Raw genomic sequence first — 23,819 nt, forward strand, 5'->3', positions numbered from 1 at the left:
TGTTGAACCTGCTTCTTGAAACGGGCCCCTGCTGTGTCTCTGTGACCCAGTTTGATGACTGGCTGTCCCGCATTAGACTGTGGAAGTAAAAAATAAAAAGAATAATAATGTCTCAATGCAAATTAGAAAATATAAAGTTCGGGAGGAGAAGGATCACATTCTCCTCCGTGTTTGTTTTGGACAGCGCTTCTTCTTCTGTGTTGCTGTCACATAGCAAATACTGATATTTACACCTGCAGTGCCCTCTAGTGGCTGTTAGTGGAAAACAAGCACTTGAGGACAATCAGTTAGGGTAAAATAACAAATATATGAGCCAACATTTCTGTTTAAAAAATCACATATAAGTTGTACCAGAGTATAAGACGCACCCCTGGTCAAAAAGTATATATATACATGACTTTTACCAGGAGGTGTTACTTTTTCATTTTTCCCCAAATTCTGATAAAACGGAGGTCATGTTCTCACATCTAAAGGTTTTAGGGATTTAACTCACAAACAACAAGAAACACTCTGAATAGGATTCATCTGACATCACATACAAAACAAATTTTCTTTTATTGCCTTTTTGTTCTCTTGTAAAATAATAAAAGTCATGCTTCAGAGGGTTGCAGAGAAATGAGTTCATGCATTTGTTCCATTAGGATTCTCTTATTGTAATTCCTTCTTATCAGACTGCAACAGAACTTAAAAAAAATAATTACTTGTATTGCAATAAATTAATTCGTAACAGTTGTAATTAGTTGAAATTTTATTTTAATTATTATTATTATTGCATTCTTTTTGTAGTGTCTAGAGAGAAAACTCAATTATACACTTTTTTATTACAAAGATAGGAAAAAAATTTATTCGAAAAACAAGCTAATAAAGACATTTCACCTCATCGTTTGTCTTACCACAACATCTCCTCATTTTACTGAATGAATTTCAAATGACCCTCTGTGATTGGCTGGATCATGTGTCCATCAGTAGTCTGCAAACCGCATCAATAATGCAGTGCTGACTACCTCAGTTTTTTAAAGCAGCATTGATCTTAATAGGAGCTCATGACTTTTAAAGTTCTGGTCAGTGTAGATTTGCTGGCATTTTTCTGCTTCAGAGTCAGGTTTTGTGGAAAGATTATCAAGATTATTTCAGTGTTTGATAGAATTTAGATTTTTAATATGCAGATCAATTCTAGCAAACTTATTGAAGTAAAGAAAACAAACTGGAGTTGCAGTTAATATTCATGATCTATAAGGAGATAATTAAACAATGACAACAACAAAAACATAACACATTGGGGCTTCTTGGTGTAGTCTTTTAATGGTACTCTAATGAAGAATGTGTTTTAAAATTGCATTTCTAAGTAAATAAGTATTTCTAAGTAAGGGGGGCGGTGTTGCTCTGCCCTAAAAGTATCACCCACAACTCAAATTTCTAATGAATTGCTGTCCTAGAAAAGCACACTGTTTTGTTTTTTTTTTTTCTCTTTTCTTTCATTTTGGCTAAAAATGACATAATCATAATTAAAAGATCACTGGGAACACTTTTAAAAGAGCTCAAAACATGACCTGAGTCGGTTTTTAAAATCATGTGAATTGACAGCAAAATATCATCCATCCATCTTATCCCGCTAATCCACTTATCCAGAGCTGGGTTGTGGAGAAGCAGTCCAGGATCTTCTGAAGTTTCCTCCAGTTCTGCCGGGGAACCTTGGGGCGCTCCCATTCCAGCTGAGAGACAAAGTCCCTCCTGGATCTCCCCCAGGGCCTCCTTCCAGAAGTTGTGTTTTTGCTCACATGCAGTGTCATGAATAGATGCTCTACTGCCAGACCAAAAAGCGGGCTTGTCTTCACTAGATAAATGTTCTTTCTGTTCGGAAGCATCGCTTTGTTGCTCTGGGAAGGGAGTGCCAAGGCGACCATTTTTCATAACTCAGTTTCTGATGAATGTTTGTAAAGCAGTCTGTTGAGTTTGAATCAGTGGAAGGAGACTTCAGCCCCAGACTGAGCTGGGCCCGGGCTTTCATGCGTCTGGAGCATCTTAGCAGGTTTTCTTGGCAGTGACATCTCTCAGTTGTGCAGAACAGCCCTCAGTAGCACTCCAAGCTGTGTGACTTTTCATTTCCCAGCTGTCTAAAAGCAGTTTGTAAACTCAGATTGCAGGATCCATATGCAGGGGGGGCAGAGAAATGTTATCCCTGGGAATTCACTGGCTCAGTTTCCCAAACAGAACAACATATTGGATTTTTCTGCAGGCGTGCCGGTTGTTTTCTGTGATGCACGGGGACGGCTGCAGTGTTTCTGTGAGCATGTGGTGGGGGTGTAGGCTTAGGATCAGGTGCTTTAGATGAGTTCGTAGATGTTCAGTTGTCCCAGGAGAGAGACAGTTTAAACTCCACACAGCTTCACAGAGATATGACACTTACGCTTTCACTATAAACCATTTATTACTGTTAAACATCATCCAATGGCTTTTTAATGCTGTAATCACAAGAAAAGCTTTTGGGACAACATGGAATTTCCTTTTTTCCTTTTATTCTCTGGATCCAATTAAATTCCACTTGAAAAAGTGGGAAATTTGGTGCAACTTCACTGAAATACATTTCTAATTTCTATCCTTGCTTTTATTGTTCGGATTTGTTACAACCTCTAATGAATCATTCTCCCCAATTAGACGAACACAGCGAGTGTGAAAGTTCCCACAGGAAGGCTGTCATTCTCAGAAAATCCTTCAATTTTTCAAAGAGAACAGTGTCATGATTGGCAGGTTGGGTGGCAGTGGAGGGACAAAGACTATGAAAGGCTTCAAGTTAGGAGTAGAGAAAAAGTCCAGCAGAGAACAAATTGGACAAAAGTTAATTTTCTGCATGTGTGCCTTTGACATGGCTGGAGCTTCGACCTGTGCCTTACAAGAACCAACGTTCCAGAACTGACAGAAACACCAGAAAATGATGTGTGAGGTTAAAAAAATGTTTTGATGTTCTGCCTGAGTGGATTTTATGGTCCCTGACACGAATGCAGCTCATGCATACCTGTGCAGGTCTTAGACTACATCCAAAAGTATAATAATTTATGTCTAGTTCTTATTTCAGCCATTAAAAAATAAGCCATTTTATATTTGCATTTTGAACACATCCTGGAGTGTTTATTAACACGTTTCTGAGGTGCAGAAGAAATCCTCAGATAAATGATCCAGAAAAAGGCTAAAAGACTCTGGATGGAAGCCTCTGAGGTCAAATGTTTAATGATTTCACTGGTCTGCAGGAAGCTTCAATCAGTCATACAGATAAACAATAAATGTAATTTGGATGGGTAATTTGTGTCAATCTATGTTCCCCAATAGATTTTTTTTAAAATTGTACATTTAAAAAAAAAAAAAAAAAAAAAGGCATCTGGGGTTTCCCAAATTTCACTGCAAAAAAAAAAGTTACTTTTAAAATAAAAATGTTTGGGTTTTTTAAAAGTTTTTCTTGGTAACAATCCTACTTTTTACTCAAAATAGCAATGTAATTACCCTTAAAAAATCCAGTGCAACACTACAAGACTAACAAAGACACACGTTCATTTTATTTCCTCAAAAAACGCAAAAGATTAAACCATATAACCCCCAAATGTATTTAAATGCTGTATATATATATATAAAATTGTAAAAAAAAAAAAATACTCACAGTTACTTGTAGTGTCAAGATCATGTTTCCTTTTTTGTTCTACATGCATGAAAGTTAAGGTGGTTCCTATCAAAGAGGTACGTGTTCCCCCCGCTCTACTACAGTAAGTTGATTTCCCTGGACAAAAGACCTGTCCTGTCCTCCTGCCTGCTCCCCATAAAATTGCAGTTTCCTGTTGGGGTTAATCAAGCGCTCCATCTATCTGCAGCCACTTAACTTGATGGCTGGATTTTGCCCACACTCCTTATCCTCCTTCATCCTCATCCTCCTGAGAGCCGTGGATGAAGGAACAGCATGTCGTCCTTCAGCCGCACGCATTTAATAGATGGAAGATTCAAGACAACGGCGAGGCAGGGAGCCCATCACCTGGTGGGGGTGGACCGGGTGCCTAAATGTTCCTCGAGATGATGATGATGGAGGCTGTCATCCAGGTGGAGCACTAAAGAAAGAGAGAAACTTGAGCCAACCTCACTTTAGGGTTAGCTTTTGTGTTACTTTTGAAAACTCAGAGCAGCTGATTTTTTTTTTTTTTTTTAACTTTTTATTTTTCTTATTTTTAAAATTTCTCTCACTCTTCACTTTAAATCACGTGTCAAAGTCAAGGCCCGGGGGCTGAATTCGGCCCTCCGGGTAATTATGTCCGGCCCTACAGATCATTTAATTTTATTGTTATTAATGGCCCAATGTGATCTTTTGCTTATACTATAAGGTTTGAGTTGATTTATTCTGTAATAATATTCATGCCTTTTTATTATTCATAATTATGTTGAAAAAAGTTATGGTATTACAGTTTTAAAAATTGGCAATCTGCTTGCTTTTTGGACTATTTTGGCATTTACTAAGATTTTTTAAGGAGTTTAGCTAATATTTCGGTTACATGCTAGCTGTTATGGCTAACCTTAGATTATTTTTATGTACGTTTTTTAGACTAATTTGGCATTTAACTAATAATTTAGCTGGCTATCAGTTTCAGCTATTAACTTCAATATTTTCAGCTATCAGCTTCAGCATTTTCAGCTATTAGCTTCAGCATTTTTAGCTATCAATTTCCTCCTCTTCAGCTATCAGCACTTTCATCTTCAGCGGCCAAATTCAGCTTACACCATTCACACTAGCATTATTGCAGGTAATACTATAAATCTAAATCATAATTATGTTAAAAAGTTACGGTTTTAAAGTTTACAAATTTTAGTTTTAGAGTTTTTCGATTAATGTTTTTCTTGTTTTTTCCAAAAGCATTTTTTCATCTGTTCCTGATTCACAGTGATTTTTGAACACTCTAAAATCTTAATTCTCTTTTATGTACTGCATGTCCTCCATCAGAAAAATGCCACAACAACCTGATTTTTATTGGTTGGTCTTTTTTCGTTTTTTTTTCTTTAAAAAAAAATTACTTTCAATGTCTCTTCTTCAAATGTACAATCTGCTTTTTCGTTCATTTTAGAAAGAGAGTCAAACTCATAATCAGAGCAAATTCAATTTTTTACCTTTTGACTGAGTGATTGTGAGTGATTATGAAACATTACAACTAATATTTATGGTAACAAATTTAAAAGTTCATAAATATGTCCTGTAAGGATTCCTATTTGTAACTTTTCCATAATCAGTAGTACTGTGAGGCTTTTATGTTCATCTATTCTGAGCTCCACTAATCAAAAAACTTTGCTCCGAGCTCTGGACAAGCAGATGTTCGAAAAATCAAAATAAACTGTCATGGTGCCTCTGTCAGTCTCCTCCCCCTCCCCTCTCCGCTTGGCTGCGGATCCTTCTCAGCTGCGACCACTCACCTCATCACCATGCCGGCCTACTTAAGGAGCTCCAGGACCTTCATTCCCCGCCAGTCCGTTGCCCCTGATGGTGCATAGTTGGTCGCCACGTACCTTTTATTTGTCACGTCTCGTCAGGAGCTTGTCTCACGCTCTCTCTACTCTCTCTCAGGAATTCCTCCCCACGAGTGGTCGTCAGTCTCAGCTTCATCCTGGATCCCCAGTTTGGTCTTCGCCTGCGGTCACACCACGAGCCTCTGCCTCGGACCTCAACCCACGCTCTTCCTCCCATCTCTCCATTAAATCTTTTTACCTGCCACGCTCGCCTCTTGCTGTGTTTCTTCCGGGTTCCAGCGTCTGGGTTGCTAAGCGTTCTGTAGCCATGACATAAACGAGTGAATTTCACTCCTATTTCCTCAGGACCACAATATTGTAATTGGTAATCATCTGCTTTGATCTTACATAGTGATGTGTGATATTGCTTCCTCCTGTCCCTGCTTGCAGAACCCTCAGAGGCGGCGCTCCTTTGTGGCACAGGAGCTATTTTTTAACAGAATCAATCTTTGCCTCAGATCTCTCAGACTTCTGAGGCAAAGACTGCGAGTGTTGACATTGTTAAAGCATGTCTGGTTGTGCCCCCCGGGAGAGGAGAAGTGGATGTGCTGAACTGTAATTGATAGATTGATGTTTCAGCCCCCCCCCACTCCCGACCCATCGCAGTGCCCAAGGATCGACAGCACTCTGTCCTCATCCGGCTGTCGGCTTCACTGTGGGATCCTCCTCGCCCACATCAGTGACGGGCTGGATTTCATCCCTGACTCTGACTTCACGTCTTCCTTTGAAGGAACCGTGAAAGAGCGTATTGATCTGATCCTCTGCCACCACTCTGAAGGTTAGGTTACATTTGTGGGGGGGGCAGCTGTTCCATTATCTGCTGCAGCTGTAATCAGCTAATGAGTGGGACTGCTTTGTCACATGTTTGCTGCACAGGACTCTCTCCAGCCATGCTTGAATAATTCGCTTGTTGAAGGGAGAAATGCACGTGTAATTTTCAGATATTAGAGAATACAGAAATAAAAACTCGTTATTTTGAAGTCACTACATCAGATTACAACATAATCTCAACTCAAAATGTAATCCACCTGTGCGCTCCTGCTTTAATTTCCATAAATCCCCCTAAGTCTGTCCGTCCTTCTCTGTTCTTGTCATTAATCCACCCCTTCCACTTTCCCTCTTTTCCCCTCATCAACATGTCCGCTGAAGTCCAATCCCTTCTCCTCCTCCTGTAGGATTAAACTGCCTCTCATCGTGCATTTCTCTCCATTTCTTTTATCTCTCATCCTACCTGTGGGCCAAAACCACTGTAAACATTCCACTCCACAGATCAACAACCAGCTTCAGACTCATCAGCTTATCTGAGCCTCTCCACTCCCAGAACATTCTTTGGCTGCGCAGCTGCTTTACCTCCTTATCGAGCTGCAAACCATCTTCCAACATTTTCCCTCAGTAATGCATCGAGGACTGCAGACTTGAGCAAGCAATCCTAGATTTGGAGAAGAAGAAGAAGTCAAATCTTTATGTGATCTTCTAAACATCAATGAGAAAGAAGCCCACGTTGAGAGCAGTAAAAGTATTCTTACTCAGTTAAAATTTGCTTCTTGCAGTGGATACTCTCTCAGCAAGATTGTGAAAGAGGGTTTAGTGCAATAGTACATCACAACTGAGTAATGGGGGGGGGGGGTCATGACAACAAAAAAAAAACATCAAACCTTCTTTTATTCATTCTTTGGGTCATCCATGCATTAAGTGAGATCCAATGCCACGTGTCAGAACCTGGATGGGTTAAGACAGGAGACCAGCACACATAATAAGTGGCATGGCATGCAGTCATCCAACAGCTTGGGAAATTTTGAGTTAATTAAGTTCAGATCGGGTTCAGATCAGTTCCATTTCCTAAATTTGTTAGGTCTTTAGTACATTACTGAATAAACGTTTCCCACAAAGCTCAGTCTACATTTTTTATTCATAGTCAAGGTTTATTTTCAGCTGCGATTAGAAAGATTTACATTGACATGATTTGTTATAGTACCACAAAATATAGTAAGCAGAAATCTACTTTCATCTCTGCTATACAGTATATGAGAACTGGACCAAGTTAGTGTGACATCACCCATAAAAAATTGCATATTTACGGCTCCAACAAAATGAAATCAGTTCAGTTTTTCACAATTCGGCCACCATATTGGAGCCAGACAAAGTCAGTAAGTATTGACAGTACGTGTACTACTGGACATACCAAAGTGTTGACATCACCCACAGAGAAATTCCTTACCTCCAGCATTTGTAAAATCAGGTCATCTGATGACTGAGGCTTCTGATTGGTCAGTTTATAACTTGAATAGTGGTTGCACAGTGGCAGTCCAGTGTGGTTGCACAGTGGCAGTCCAGTGACAGGCGGGGAAGACGGCATTATTAGCTGGGCGGCCACAGGGCGATGGCAGCCGGCAACAGCCTACTAGATAATGTGTAAATGTCTCTGGACGGCGGCCGTCCAAATCAAGTGGAACCGGCTGGCAGCCACCCGGTAGCCTGGGGCAGGGATGTGCACAGGATTTTAGAGGGGCAGGGACTCAAAGTGGAAAAGGGCAGCAAAAATAAACATTTTTTCCCTTTAAGTTATACTTTTTGTAATTCTTTAATCTCTAAGTGGGATTAATTGATGTTAATAAAATTAACATTTTTTACTTGTTAGAATGAGGCAAAAAGAACTGATGCTCATAAAAAGTGGGCCACTCTTCGTGTCTAACGGCCACCTGACTGCCACCGTCTCCATTCATGGCCACGCCAAAAATCAGGTGGTGGCATGAAATCTTGAAGATTCTGCCAATGCCTCCCCATCGTGCGGTGGTAGTTGTATTTGTTACCGTAGCATGTCTTTTTGCGACCAGTGTGTACTTCCTGTTTGGAACGCAAGAGCAGGGATGGGTTACTCAGTCTAGTCATATGCAGTCTATTAGGGCTGCCACGATTAGTCGACTAATCGACGACTAATCGACTATTAAAATAGTCAATGACTAATTTAATAGTCGATTAGTCGTTACTTAATATTATATGGAGTCAGAGTGAAGTAAAGTTGAAAGTTATAATGATATTCTGCTAGCTTTTTGGACTATTGTGGCATTTATTAAGATTTTTTGGGCTATTTTTGTGTTTAGCCAATATTCTAGCCACATGCTAGCTGTTTTGGCTAATTCAAGCTTTTCTTGTTTTTTAGGCTATTTTTGTGTTTAACAAATTTTTCAGCTCCATGCTAGCTGTTTTGGCTAACTCAGGCTTTTTTAGTTTTTAGGTTGTTTTGGAATTTAGCTAATATTTCAGCTACATGCTAGCTGTTTTGGCTAATCTAGGCTTTTTTTATTATCTAATTTGGCCTTTAACTAATATTTTAGCTGGCTGTCAGCATCTTTAGCCATCGTCACTAGCGTCTTTTGCTGCTAAATTCAGCTTACATTCTATCTACAATAATGCTAGTCTAGTTTTTAGTTAGTTTTAGTTAGTCTAAAGCTAATGATGGTTAATTAAGAGGTGTGTTTTACATCCACTTTGTGCATGACCCGGTTCGTCGAGTAATCAAAAATTATAATCGATGATTAGTCGACTATTAAAATAATTTGGCAGCCCTACAGTCTATAATTAAATTCAATTTTATCTATATGGCCCAATATCACAAAAAATCCCTCATTGTGCTTCATGCATGTTATCAAGGGAAGTTGGATTTCTCTAACATTGGTATGAGTGAAATAAAAGCTTTTTATTTGCTGAAGTTGTAGAAGATAACTGGAGAGGAATCTGCAAAACTGAACCAATCAACACAGAAACGCAGTTAGAGGGGTAAGCCCTTCAGTGTCCGAGTGGGAACCGCATGAGAAACAGAACAGAACAGTCACTGAGCAGGAGCCTGCCCGACCTGGGGGGAAAGCCAAAGTCTTTAAACTGTCACATCTGCGAAAGAAGGTCCTTGTAACTATCAAATGGTGTCTCTCTTAACCGCTGCTGCACATCTGAAGATGTCAGGAACAAGCGTGGAGCAGTTAGAGATTTCATTTTTAACTCTCAACGCCCATCTTCCTCTTGGTCCTGTGGGTTCACCTGCTGAGCTGAGTGAAGCCCCCACAGCCTCTGACAGCTCTGGATGTCGGACCAAACCATTTAAATTGCTCCTCATTGCACTTGCTGCTACTCTGTCGTCCTTCTGTGTTTGTCCACCGGCAGCATTCAGTGGAAGGTTTCCTTGTTTGCTGAAAGCAAATATGTTTTCAGAGACGGGGTGTGAATATGAACGCTGCTGTAATGGAGCGGCGGCTTTGAAGCAGAATGAGCCGGCTGTTTCCACCAGTCTTAATGCGTTTGTGTGTTTTTGGTTCTTCATGCAGCAGCTGTTGAAACATTTTCAGGCTTTTGGATCCAGCGTTCATTTCAGCTGGTAAAGAGAAGCTGTTTAATGTAAACACCTGGGTGTGTAGCGTGAGAAAGTCACCTTCAAACTGTTCCTTTACCAAACACCTCAAGCAGCGCAGAAGGTGATTTAAACCCTGATCACCACCCCTTTTTGGGTTCTTGATTAGCTGTAACCATGGTTACAAAGGGGAAGTGTTTGAGGCAGTTCTACAGCGGGAGGATGGAGACGGAGCAGAGTCAAGTAGAAACAGATAATGATGAAAGAACGTCACTAAAACAGCAGAGAATGAAACTATGCATAATTTATGGAGAAGTGAGAACTTTGGGTTGATTTTCTTGTAAAAGTGAATTAGTCATTTCTGAACTCTATTGCTGTAGATAATTCCAGCCTCACAGCCTGAGGTCAGCTCAGATCTGTCAGGAATGAGAACTCTGCTGCTCTTTGCTTCTTTTCCAATTGGAGGATACAGATCCTCGATAGCCAGATCATGCTTCTGTTGAGTTCTGTCACTTCTGCTGTAATTCACCTAATGCCTTAGTAACAACTGTTCTTATGGGTTGATATGAGCTATCTGTGGGTGAAAATACGGGCAGACTTGTACAAGGCATGCTGGTAGCCCTCACAAAATGTTAAGATCGTAGTCCGCTCAGTGAGTCTGTAGAGTGAAAATTTTCATACACCTTTTTATACACACACATCATAGTGAACACTTAAAGGACACCCAAGGGTAAGAAACAGACATAATGGGTATGTGACTATCACAAACGGGCTGACCGCTGGTTCCACATGCAGCAGGTTTAATAGCACAGGCAGGATGAGAAGTACAGCTAAAAGCCCTCAAAGCTAAAGCAGGGTCAGGCAGGCAGAGATAAAACATGAGCATGGGAGTATCAGAGATCAAACTAGAGTAGTCAGGGTCCAGACGAGGGTCGGGGGCAGACAAACAGAGACAAAGATGAACTTGGGCCAGGTAAACTGAAGATCAGATCATGAAATAACGCTCGGTATGCAGGCTGAATGGCACAAACAATACTTCGCACTGAGCGAAGGTCAAGTGCATTCGAGGACTGTGCGCTGGGGCGGCTGGGAGATGTAGTGTTAATATTCAGGAGATGGGTTGCCGGTGATCAGAGGAGGAGACAGGGCTCTGACTCCTGACGGTGATGTCTATTTAGCCCATGGTGTTCACACAGGGGAAACAGTGAGGGGATTCCTTTATTTTTCTTTTTTTTTTTTTACTGTTTACAAGTGCATCTACATTTGGAAGAGAAATGTTAAAGGAATGCCAAAATTGTGAATCTTGCTCTTTCACAGCTCTCTACTAATATGTGAAAGGCTTGATGTCATATAGGGCTGGGTGATAAAACGATAACTATATATATCACAATATAACTATTTGAACTCTTAGAAATATTAGAATATTGAAGGTATGATAGAAAATGAATGTTTGAATCTAAGCAACCTGCTGATGATTAGACATTTCTTTCTTGAGCCACAGAGCGTTCAAATTTGACAAATGTATAATTGTGTAAAGAGAATAAATTGTATAAAGAAAAAACAAATTTGACAAATGTAGTTATCTGGTTTATATCGTGATATATATTGTTATTGCCTTATATGAAAAAACTATATCGAGATATAAAAAATTCCATATCACCCAGCCCTATTGTCACACAATAGGTTTATAACTGGTTTAACTCACAACAATGGCCGTGCTTTTTGTACCTAGAGCCTGAAAACGATCTTAAAATGTGCGGAGACACATGAAGACGAGAAATTTTTCCATTGGAATTGGCCGGTTGAAGGTGTGTTGCAGAGGGCGGTGTGAGTGTAGCTGAAGGGTGTAGGTGAGACGCAGTCGTGTTGCGTAGATTTTCCTTTTTCCAACCCCTCTGAACCCTGTGCACTGTGCAAGGAGCCTGTTAGTGCTTTACAGATGATAACTGGCTGGTAGAAATGAGGAAATTGGACTATCAGCATGTAGTTTTTTCAGGCCACAAGTCTGAAAATGTTCAAATTTAAGCTGAAAACTTTTTTATTTTGCAATGTGGGACTATGGGAACTATCTTATATGTTTTAATATTTTACATTTTTTTATTTTAATCTTGTTATGATTTTACTTGTGCTTTATCAATAGATTTTTATTTCCACTTTGTATATTTCTGTACAGCACTTTGAATTGCTTGGGTAGGAATTATACTTTATAAATAAACTTGCTTGCTCTGCATTTTCAGGACGTCCCAACGACATTTATGTATCAACTGTGTACCCCATGCATGCAGCATTTGCACCCGGTCAGTCAGGGGGCCAGAGTGTTGCCTTAGAGCACCATACCATAGCATCCTCTATATGTCATACGTGCGTGCAACTTTCATTATCCTTACTAAAACGTCACGATACACTTACCACATGCATGACTATCGCATGTTCCATTTTCATTTTGCCCCTTAAGGTGGCTGCACAAACCACAAGGGAACTGCTAGAACACCTGCGCACCTCTTAAGATGCAGCCGCTCCTTCCCATGGGCCCAGACCAACCAAAATGATAGTGACCTTTACGGGTCAATCCCCTCCGTATATATAAGTGCATGTGACCAGGACCCCCCTTATTTTCTTAACCATTCCATCAGACATCTTATCAAATCAGCTACAGATGTTTTTTTTTTGTTTGTTTTATTGTGTTTTATGATACAATGTTCAAGTCTAAGAGGGGACACCTCATGTAGGTTGTAGGTCTGGGTAGAGTTCCCCCTAAACACACTGCAAACAGCTCGTCGGTCACGTCTTCGCACAAGGACACCATATTCTGTGTTGTAAGAGCTGGAAGGTTCCCCTGGACCTGCTCATGGTGGTCATATTCTGATTAGTACACCATAGACAGATCAGGTCCTGAGCAATCACTAAAAGGGTGATTCACTGATCCCACGATCATTGTCAGTTTCTCATATTTAATTAAAAAGGTAATAATTTGGACGCCTCCTCATCTCCATATCTGTGTCTGCTCTTTTATATCTCTATGAGTTGTTTTCTAAGTACAACGTTAGGACTCTTGCAGAATGTAGGGAAAATCTTGCAAACAAATTGTGGTCCAGATGTGGATGTGTGAAGACATGAATTACTGTTGAATGTTTGTGACTTCTTCATTCAAGACTGAGCTGCTCGGCATTGTGGCTCCTCAGACTTTGGGAGGTGAAAACTCTTGATCTTCGTTTTTCTTGGATCTTGTCAATAGCCCAGTTCTGTAGTTCGCTTTGGTCTGGACTCACTGTCACGCACCAGAAAGCTTCACGCTTTGCAGAGATACTTTTTGAAACGTGAGATTTCTGTTTAACACCTAAATCCCCACATTTGTAACTGGGACTTGTGTGGATGTTGACAAATAGAAATAATGTGAGACCTGTAAATAAAGCTCAAACAACGTGGATCTGGGATGAACTTTGAACAGATCAAATCTTCTTCTCTGTTTTCTGATGAATCTCTCATAAAATAGTTATAAATATTTTAAACTGGCTCATATCTGGAGTGCACATTCACTCTCCTCATGCTGGGTTCACTAGAATTGGTGGACATTATTCTAGCGTAATAAAAAAGTTTTATTATTGTTTCAAATTACGAGTTTTTAGGTAACGCTGTTCAAACTCACTGCTCTGGATTTCTATTTCTACTGAAAAAGCTTTGAGAAGGCAGCCCAGATGTGCAGTAAACCTGTGAAAACAGTGCTGTCATGTCTGTAGGCACTACTTGAGTCAAAGTTGTAAAAGTTTAGTTAAGGATCTATTTTTAAGTCTTACTTACACAACAGCAGGAGGAACCAGCAGACAGAAATTCATGCGTTGGTCTGCAGTGAGATAAAGCAAAGCATGTGGAGAGGATTGTTGCTTTAGTCATTTGACAAACACGGCAGCAGCTGTTCATGCTGCAGTGTGCTCCAGTAGACAAACGCTGGTCTAAGGAGCCCTAATAAAAACAGCTTTTAAAGGTCACATGTATCTAATTTGATTTGCTTATAAGGTGCTGATTCAAAACTCAAGTTGATTGAAAAAGCTTGAAAGAAAAACAAGTAAACCTCTAATCAAATATGATTGCTGTAACCTTTTTTTTTCCCCAAATAATGCACATTTTTTTTAAAGTCAAATATAGTCCAGATCTTTTAAAGAATAAATACTAGCAACAAGGTTTTAACAACAGACCTTAGAGGAAGTTGGAATGCCAGGGAAGGATTCTAACATGTTGAAATCAGAGTTTTCATCAACTCACAGTAATCTCTACACACTGGTCACTTTTTATAGTTAACTTTTGTTTCCATAATATAAATAACAAGACTATACTTGTACTTGTGTAATGACAATAAAGTTGAATTAAAACTGCAGTAGAATTAAAGTAATAGTAGATTTTACACCAGAGAACAAGAATTTGTGATGTGCAACCACTGACTGTACTTGAGAACTGGACTGAAATTGCTTCTCCAGTGAAATGAAGTCAATTCAATCGCATTTTTTGTAATACGGACACCACCATGTTGGAACCAGTGATCATCAGTAAGTACGTAGAAATTGGTTTGAGTTGGTCTGAATCCTCATTTCTGTGGCAACAACTCTGGCCAATCAGGAGTGAGCTTGTTGGAAGTCTACTTCAAAGCGAGCTACGTGAAATCTGTCAAACGTGTCATCGTAAGGCCGCGTACTTTAATTGAGGCACCTGATCGACCAGTTTTTAACTTGAATAACTTGCACTGCAGATAAACTATCGAGAAAAAATTAGGATTAGCTAGAACAAGTTAAAAAAAAGTTAGCACAGCAAAAATGATTATTCTGACAAATATAATGAGTGAGTATTAGCTGTTTATTTCTCAGTAGAAGTCTACCAGCAGGTAATACTGTTTGGAATGTGACAGGGGAGGGATCACTCAGTCCAGTTCTCATATACAGTCAATGTTTGCCTCATTATTGCTTTGGATGTGAGAGAGCTGAATGGTGAAGTCTTAAGGACTTGCATTAACTTGTTGGACACAAGGCAGAGAAGTGAGGATTATTGGTCCGCAGCAGGTTAGCGTGGTCAAGGAGGACAAGGATGAAAATGTGTTAAGAGGTTCCACAAGTGTAATAGAAAGAGGAAAGGAGAACTTGAGGAATGAAGGAAGATGTTGGAGAACACTGAGTAGAGGAGGTAGCTGTTGTTGAGCAGAAAGTTGGAAGAAGATGGAATGAGGAAGACATTGAAGAAAATTAAGTCTGGAGAGACATTTGGTCCTGTCATTCCTGTGGAAGTATGGAAATGTAGAATTCCTAAACAAGATAATGGCGAGTGAGAGGATGCCTGAGGAATGGAGAAGTGAACTGTACTGGATTACTCACTTTGGCGCCCCCTGTAGGTGGTAGCAGAAAGGAAACGAAAAATCTGTAGGTAAACTCAGTCTGTGAACGTTACTGTGTGTTAGCTTTTTCTTGTCTTTGTTAAAAAAAATAACACCCTTATAATACACACCCAGCACTCTGTATTCACATTTATTACTTGTTAAATATGAGATTCATTGCAGGTTTTCAGATCTAAATACTAAGAGTTTTTTTCTTCTAAAATGCAGCCATACATCAGAGAAAATGATCTGTTCTTTGGAGTTGTAGAGACTGCTGGGTGCTTGTTTTTGCTCTTGTCAACACTGCAATGGGGACTGCAGTGGGTGCCTCGCCACACCCATGAGGCATTCACTGTTTGTGGGTCTCAGCAGTACTCATTGATTTTTAAGGGATGGTGTTGTTGTAGTTATAGATGGCTCCTCCAAACGTGAAATAAATAAAGCCTTTTTTTAAACAACACGCCAAAACCTTTTATTAAAAATGACAGCAACTGTGTGTTTTCCTCTCAAAGCAGATTTATGCCTGCAGCGTTTTCCCTGCAGCTCAGAGCTGTGTGACTGGAGTGAACGCATTCTTCTCCTCAAAGAGAATCACAGCCTTGTTTCAGTTATTTGTGTCTATAGTGAGCTTAAACCAACATTAATATTTGTACTTTGCGTGTCACATCTTAACCGAAAAGGGTGAAAAGGTTCAATTGTTTTTGTCAGGTAATCCCCAACTGATGATGGATGAAGCTTTGTTTTTGACAAAGCTCTAAACGCAGCACTAAAGACAGATGAGCGGCCTCATTCAAGCTGTAAACTTTTGATTAAACATATTCTTAATATCTTTAGTCTCTGGATAACATTCAGACTTCTGTTATCTTTTATGTTTTTTGTCATGGCCAGCTGATGGGCAGGTTGCTATAAAGATCTGAGGTTTCACAATCCGCTGCACAAAAATCCACATCTTAATTTGAATTGATATTTATGAAACTAGGACAGCCCTCATGTCAACTGTTTTATAAATCTTCTAACTTTTCCATTTTCTAGTATGCTTTTAAATAAGCTAAAGAATGAAACTTCTCTAAGCTTTGAAACTTTTTTCTGTCACACTTTTTCAGTCCTCATTATTTTTTGTATTTTACTTTTTACTTGTTTAGCTACTTAAATCCAATGAAAATGGTATTTTTTGTATTTTTAACATGTTCTTGTGGTATTTTTCCCATGAAGGAGGACATATCTGATTGGTTGATTGATTGGCTTATTTAAAGCATAGATTATGAAAATTACAAGACAAAACACAATTATTTTAAACTCATTACAGAAATAATGAAATGCATTGATTAGGAAACAGAAAACAAACAAACAAAAATGAAACACACTTATGTCACATTTGGTTCATTAATTTTTGTAATTATTAACTAAAGTCAGTAGAGTTTGATTGATTGCTTGAAAAGGAGTGGGAAGAAGCGAATTTATATAATCCCACCCCTACTTAGTTACTTCATTTTACCATTTTGCATAGTTATGTAATCCAGTTTTGATCAGATCAAATGCAGTAACAATAAAATAAAATGATCCGGAGGGCCAGATATAATTACCTGTAGGGCCAGATCCGGCCCCCGGGCCTTGACTTTGACACACGTGCGGTAGATCAAAACTTTCCCCGCTCTGAACTGGCTGCATGTTTGTGCCGCAGAAGGTGTTATTCCTACCCTGACACGAAGGGAACAAATCTGTTAAAAAGCGGGCGACAAAAACATGTGAAGCCTTTACCTGCACCTGTGACACTGCAGGTCTCCTCATGAAGTCTGTCGTTGGTGGAAACCACATTCAGCGTGTCGGCATGGATGGCTGCCTCAGGCTGTCTGCGGTTTCTGAGAGGAGGCTGAATGTCAGAGCGTCTCCCCAGAGAAAGGAGAGTCTTTGCTCTTCTGTCTCACAATTGTAATGACAACAGCTGCATCTGCCACCTCTGCGCCTCCTCCTGCCTCCCCGTCTATCACGTCTCTGCCCTGGATGTTGCCTTCTGAATATGAAGCCGAGTGCAGTGCAATGTGTCGCACATGTCCCTGCCATGTCCAGGGTTTCTTTTGTGTGTCACTCCACACCTCCGTGTCAGTGTTAAGAGCTAAAATCCCCCAGAGACCTTCATGCCCGAGCTACTCAGGTTACAAGAAAGCTTTGACTGAAATGGGGGCATCGTCCTTTAGGAGAAAGTTACCCACTCAGAACATGATGGAATGACAGTGTCCAGATGTTAGATATATTTCTTGTGGAAATGTGCCACCTAAAGCTTCTCCCACATGAAGTTCTGCCCCTGTTTAAATCCCTAAAATTCCTATGACTTGTTTGTTTTCCGCATTTGACCCATCCTCTGCAGATACAACCATCTGGTGGTTTAACACCCGACTCAACTCCTAAATGCTAAGTCTCAAGTGGGGAAGCAATAGGTCCCTTTGTTAGAGTCTCGATGACTTTGCCATCGATTTGAACTTACGACCTTCCAGTTTCAGGGCAGAGATTCTAATACCAGGTCACTAAGTTGGTTAAACAACGGTTACAAATCCCAAAATGCCACAGCGCGGAGACCTAAATGCAGCAAATTTGGCAAGTGGCGGCATTTGTAACCGGAAGGCAGCAGTCGCATTTTTACACGCTGCGCGGTGGCCACGGAGGTTTTAAGAGAACATTCAAATTAAACGCAATCGGATGATTTTTTGACATCTGTAAATGCCAGTCTTTTGGTTTCTTCCAGCTCCTGCCTGACTCAATAGGCTTTGTTTTCCAAAGGACATGGAATCACCTCAATCATTGAACCATTTTGCTTTTCTTTTCTGTTTATTTTGGCAGATTTGTTGTGTGATAAAGCTAGATAGTGACCATAGTGATAGGTTGAAAACCACTATATTGTCTGGCCCGGGTGGAGACAATATCTTTGGCCCGGGTGGAGACAATATCTTTGGCCCAGGTAAAGACAATATCTTTGGCCCGGGTGGAGACAATATCTTTGGCCCGGGTGGAGACAATATCTTTGGCGCTGGTGGAGACAACATCTTTGGCCCTGGTGGAGACAATATCTTTGGCCCTGGTGGAGACAAGATCTTTGGCCCGGTTGGAGACAATATCTTTGGCCCTGGTGGAGACAACATCTTTGGCCCGGTTGGAGACAATATCTTTGGCCCGGGTGGAGACAATATCTTTGGCGCTGGTGGAGACAACATCTTTGGCCCGGGTGGAGACAATATCTTTGGCCCAGGTGAAGACAATATCTTTGGCCCGGGTGCAGACGATATCTTTGGCCCAGGTGGAGACAATATCTTTGGCCCGGGTGGAGACGATCTTAGACTGAATGTGAGGGTCAAACAGCACATTTTTAGGTCGCCCGGTGGCAGGAAAGCATCAGCATAATAATTGACTGATAGCAGGGTCTCCAAGGTCCCCAAAATCATCTGAATATCGGCTGATTTCAGATTGCCATCCTCTAGCCACCCCCCTGCCCCTGTGCTGCCATCCTACTGCCACCGTCAGACGAGGACTGGCGACATGGACTGGGGTCCCAGTGATGACAAGATGTCTATTTGGTGATCCGGCCACCGTGTGTCCAAATGGGGAGATGACGTTGTTGTTGCATAAAACTCATCATGGCGTTGATCGCACAAAAGTGACTCAAAAGACCAGAGTATTGACAAACTGGTTGATGTTGAGAAGAATATGAAGAAAACAGAACATTGTGCTTTCTTGGGAAGGATATTGTATACAAAATGTGTACATTTGGTTATAATATGCTCAAAATCTAAGTTGTGAATGACCAGTGGTGCAGAATGGCTCGCTTTTTACATACCCCCGGGCTACTGGACAGCCAGCAGCAGGCGATGTGGATGGCTGCCGTCCAGTAACATTTACCCATCATCTAATCATCAAGCCAGGCCAGAGATCTGGCTGCCACCACCCTGTAGCCACCCAGCTGTTGGCTGATTTTGTAATGGCGGCATCTCATGATGCCTGACTGCATTTAAATTCATCACCATGGTAATGATTTCAAAAAATTGGCCAACGCCAGTTAATCTTGAAGATTCTGCCAATGTCTCCTCATCAAACTGTGTATTTGTGACCGTAGCATTAAAAGGTTGATTTGGTTCTACTATAGAACAATAAATCTATGGAATTATAATGGGATCATTCTATACTAGGAGAGGTTTATTATAAATCCTCACTACTTTTGGCTCGTCTGTGTTCATCACACTGAAATTGTAGTGAATGTTGTTTGTGTTTCTTCATAAAATGTCTTGAGGATGTCTCAATTATCTAAAAACATGTTGGACCCAAATGTCTTCCAAGTCATCCTATGACACCCCGACCATAGGAACGCCGGCCCTTCATTAAACTTTCATTTTCATTGAATTTTCTTGCTTCGTTCATTTTAATCTTGAGCTCAAATAAATGTAATGACAACGAGAGACTGTTTTACTCGTTAATGGTTTGGTAGAGGTGACAACGATGCCATCCTTACCAAATGGTAAAACAACCATATGACTCTGGCGTCCATTCATTTATTCAGAATTCACAAGCAGAGCATTGCATCTTAGAAAGGAAACATTTCCTGAATGCTGCCAATCTTTTATTTTGAAGGGACCTTTTATATGCTTCTGTGAAAAGTAAAACAATTTGAAATTGTTGCACAACAAAAATGTAAATAATTCAATTGTTGTACATTTTTTAAATAATTGACTTAATGGTTATAAAAACACAACTGAAATATATATTTTTCTATCTTGTTATAGGTTTTGATCTGTAAGAAAATTGAATAAATTACTCTTTAAATATTAAAGATTTTAGACCTCTGGTTTGTAGGAATGTTTGACCATTCTTAGAAGCACATTTGTGATTTTAGTCATTTATGTTGAAATAGTGGGTCAGAAAATGTTCATCTCCAAACAGCTTCTATAAAGTTGGATTCTCTATTATATTTTCGTTTAATTAAGAGGCCAAACTAACCTACAAAAAAACAACTCCACTTTCTCTTTTATCCAATGTGTTTTCCTTCCTTCCAAAGGACATGTCTCCTCTGCTCAGACATCCTGAGGTTTCATCCTTTAAAATTGCATAGAATCATTGCATTATACTTGCTGAAGTATGGTTTGATTGCTGCTGCTCAGTACAGGAAAACATTCCATCAAAGGTTCCAAAATGTTCTTTAGCAAATATGAGGATTACTTGTGGTTTATGAGTCTTCTGCTCATCATGAATCTCAGCATCTGCTGACTCCGCTCTGTCAGTTTAGCTAAAGCGTTAAGCTAAACTGTAGGTGATTGACATAAAATAAATTTACAGTAAAATAAAATCTGACAGATGCGCGTTTGAGATTTGTCTCCTGAGAGAATACAGACCAAAAGATCGGAAAATGTTTGGTAATTAATTCCAATCCTGATCTGCAGTTCAGCGGGATTCAACTGAGCTGCAACACAGTTCCTGCAGTCAAATTCTGAAAAAAAGGGAGCGTGGAGCTGATGGTGAAACAGTTTCCTCTGAATGAGCTCAAGAAGTTTAGTGCTCCTCCAAACCTGGACCTGCAGGAGCATTTAGCAGTAAAGAATTCCCCTTCCCATCAGCTACATGTGCAGCACGGAGAGGCTCGACTTTGAAGTCTCACACTCTGAAGACCTGGCCTCATCACAGCCAGTGGTTTCCATGGAGACCAGCAGACCAATCCCTCCTCTCATGGCAACATTACAGTGATGTGCTGCACCTTCTTCTTCTTTTTTTTTTCCACAGCTCATTTTACAGTTGGTTAATCCTCGCCTGCAGATCAACGCAGCTGGTTAATAAACCAGCGCAGACACGTTTCAAATATTTCCAAGTGTCCTGACACTCACGCAAAAATAATTACACTGTGACACTTGATCACCAAATGAACTGCAGCCGCTTGATGAGACGTGGACCGTGTGACGGCTGGGCGTGAGCTGTCACTTTAGCGGGGAGCGGTTGGAGTGCACGTAGAAGAGGAACGAAAGGTCACATGGTCAGACTGGGCCTAACCTTTTCGCTGTCCTCTTCCTCAGGCCAGACTCAGAGGAGCTCGGCTCAGCAGTGGCTTACAGGCACCACCATCAATCGTAAGTTCTCCTGGAAATGTCACCTCATCTTCTTACTAATAAAAACCTTCATTGTTTCATTTAAGCACGTAAAGCACTCCAGTCTAATCTCTGTTTGCTTCAGGAAAGGCCTTAATTGGTCACAGTGCACATATTAGCAACTTATGGATGTAATATAAGGGTGTAATCAGCCTGGAAACACTTTGCTTCCCCTGATAATCCAGAACAAAATTTTAGTCTGAACACATGCAAACCTGGTCCTGCACCAGGAACCGCTCTTGGACCCATTTTTCAATGTGGTCTCTGTTTGTTTCTAACCGGACAGAACTCTGAGATTCCTCAGTCTGAATACAATTCGCTCTCGAAGCGGAACAACTGGACCAAAATGGCCACTATAGCCAGTGGTCAGGTGATGTAAACAGAGTAGGAATGAAGCGACCGTTGAGCTGCAGACACATTGATAGTCATGCTACCAAAGAGGAAATAATTGGTGTTTATGTGTTTGAAAGTTTATTTTAACTCAGCTGAAAACACTTCCTACATGCTTTTCTGTGTGTCGTTGTGCGACCAGTGCTGCTGTGACATCATGCTCAAAGCTAGCTTGTAGCTTGATCTATCTTGTAGTTTAACAATGAGACACAGCAACTCATTGAAATGTGGTCAGATGAAGGCAGGCTCATTAAAACAACTTTACACATTGCTTCTCACTGTTTTCCCAACAATCTATATGTCTTAAACACTTACCTTCATACTGGACATCTCCTCAGTACTACAGTTCCCAGAATCCTCTGAGTTAAAGCGCACACAGTGCGTCGTCATGCAGCATTTCTCTGTACCACAATAACAGTTTGTTGTTCCTGAGGTTCAAAACTGGTAATCGAAAGTTAAATATATCGACAAGGATTTTAAAGAGTTGCACTGCTGGCTTTGGGTTTGTCTGAAAACACCCAGGTGGAGACAGCACTGCACAGATCGCCTGCATTGCAGTGCATGTTGGGTAGTTTTTGTTTTGTTGTCACATGTCATAAAAAAGATCACGAGAAAGGGGTGCAAGATGCCAACCAAAGTGAGAGAAGGTCAAGGGACTGCGCTAACTGCAAGCTGAATTGGGACTACAAAACAATGAATTGTGGGAAACGGTGTCCTGACAGCTCTTGTAGTTCCTAAAGGTGAATCTGATCAGAAATGACTGGCGCTCAGTGAAGGAAATCTGTGTATTTTGTAACACTTTCTGCAAAAAGAAAATCCCTGATGAGAAAATAAACACATTTCTACTGTATTTATACAAATTGTTGGAGTAATTGAAAGCAGAATCACTTATATTATTTAATCATTAGAAATTATTTGACTTGAAACATGTTATTTTGTTTTTTCATACTGATAATCATTTAAGTTTTAATGCTAAACATGAGACAGACATTTGGATTTATGCAACAAAAGGAACTTATGAGTTCAGGAATCACAAATCATCAGTGGTTTTGTGTCTTATTGCCTCTAATATACTAAGTGGGTAAGGCTTATTAAGATTCCTCCGAATGTTAACCACAACCCCGACTTCCTGCTCCTGTTCAGTCTGGCTGCACCTCAGTGATCACCATCGTCTCAGGCGCCTTTCCCGGCCCCCGCCTGCAGCCGCCTGATTTCACCAACAGTCCAGGCGAGGCGCATGTCATCTCAAACACGTCTATTCTCTTGTTGTTTTGACCCGCCTCGTAGTTCCTGGCCAATGACATGATGGAAGACATGTTTAGTCACGTGGTTTGTTTACAAGGTTTGGTCCGAAATAAAAACCTCAGGTAGATGCCAGTCCGAACACGGACCAAACACAACCTACAGGACTCAATCCAGAACAAATTAAGTGAACAACCTGAGACTTATACTTGCAGAATGATATATCTGTTTTAACCAGTTGGAAAGACATTGCAAATATGTGGTTAAAAAAACAAATCTTGTAACTAAGTGGTGAATTGGTTTGAATTGAGCTGATTTGAAGGCAGTTTTTCCGGTTTTTGCCATATTAGCAAAAAATGACATCCTTGAACCTCTAAATCTCCAAAAATTAGACAAATAGGGGGGAGAAACACGTCTGCTTTTGAAGACTAGGAATCATCAAATCAAACTTCATTTATAAAAACATGCTTTTCATTCTTTGAGGAGCTGAAAGTGTTTCACAATTAAAAGCCAAACAAGGGCACAAAGCAGAAATTAATACCAACTTACTTGCCAAACCCACGAATTTGCAACATAACAAAAAAGAAGGATACTGAGGACCAGTAGTTAAGATCTACAAGTAAATTTTCTTTAACCTCAGCCCTATTTTCACGCAGTGTATCGTCTTCCTCTTTCATCCACGTCAGCTTCTCCTGGCAGTCAGCTGTCCGGTGACAGCCCTTCAATCAGCTGATCCACTCCAGCTGTTCCCCCCTCAGCTGGTCGAGTCGCTGAAAGAGAAAAAAGAGGAAAAAAACAGAAGGGAAGGAAATGAAGAGAACTGGAAGGCCCCTCGTCCTACACG

General features: G+C 40.5%; 1 protein-coding gene and 1 long non-coding RNA gene across 4 annotated transcripts in view; both read left to right on the forward strand.

The window, feature by feature from the left end:
* The window catches only part of iqsec1b (IQ motif and Sec7 domain ArfGEF 1b), a 131,495-nt gene that overhangs the window by 44,344 nt on the left and 63,332 nt on the right, over positions 1-23,819 (forward strand). For 2 of the 3 annotated variants that reach the window (XM_024270554.2, XM_024270557.2), the window contains exon 3: positions 21,272-21,325. The exons of the other annotated variant lie outside the window; for it this stretch is intronic. In XM_024270554.2, the coding sequence (XP_024126322.1) occupies positions 21,272-21,325 (54 nt within the window). The remainder of the gene's footprint in view (positions 1-21,271; positions 21,326-23,819) is intronic. 3 annotated transcript variants of the gene reach the window in all.
* Positions 5,156-5,732, forward strand: LOC118598734. The gene is made up of 2 exons (XR_004947826.1): positions 5,156-5,506; positions 5,588-5,732. It is a non-coding gene; the product is annotated as an uncharacterized LOC118598734 (long non-coding RNA).

Source organism: Oryzias melastigma, linkage group LG5, assembly GCF_002922805.2.
Source record: "Oryzias melastigma strain HK-1 linkage group LG5, ASM292280v2, whole genome shotgun sequence".
In the NCBI taxonomy this organism is placed as follows: domain Eukaryota; kingdom Metazoa; phylum Chordata; class Actinopteri; order Beloniformes; family Adrianichthyidae; genus Oryzias; species Oryzias melastigma.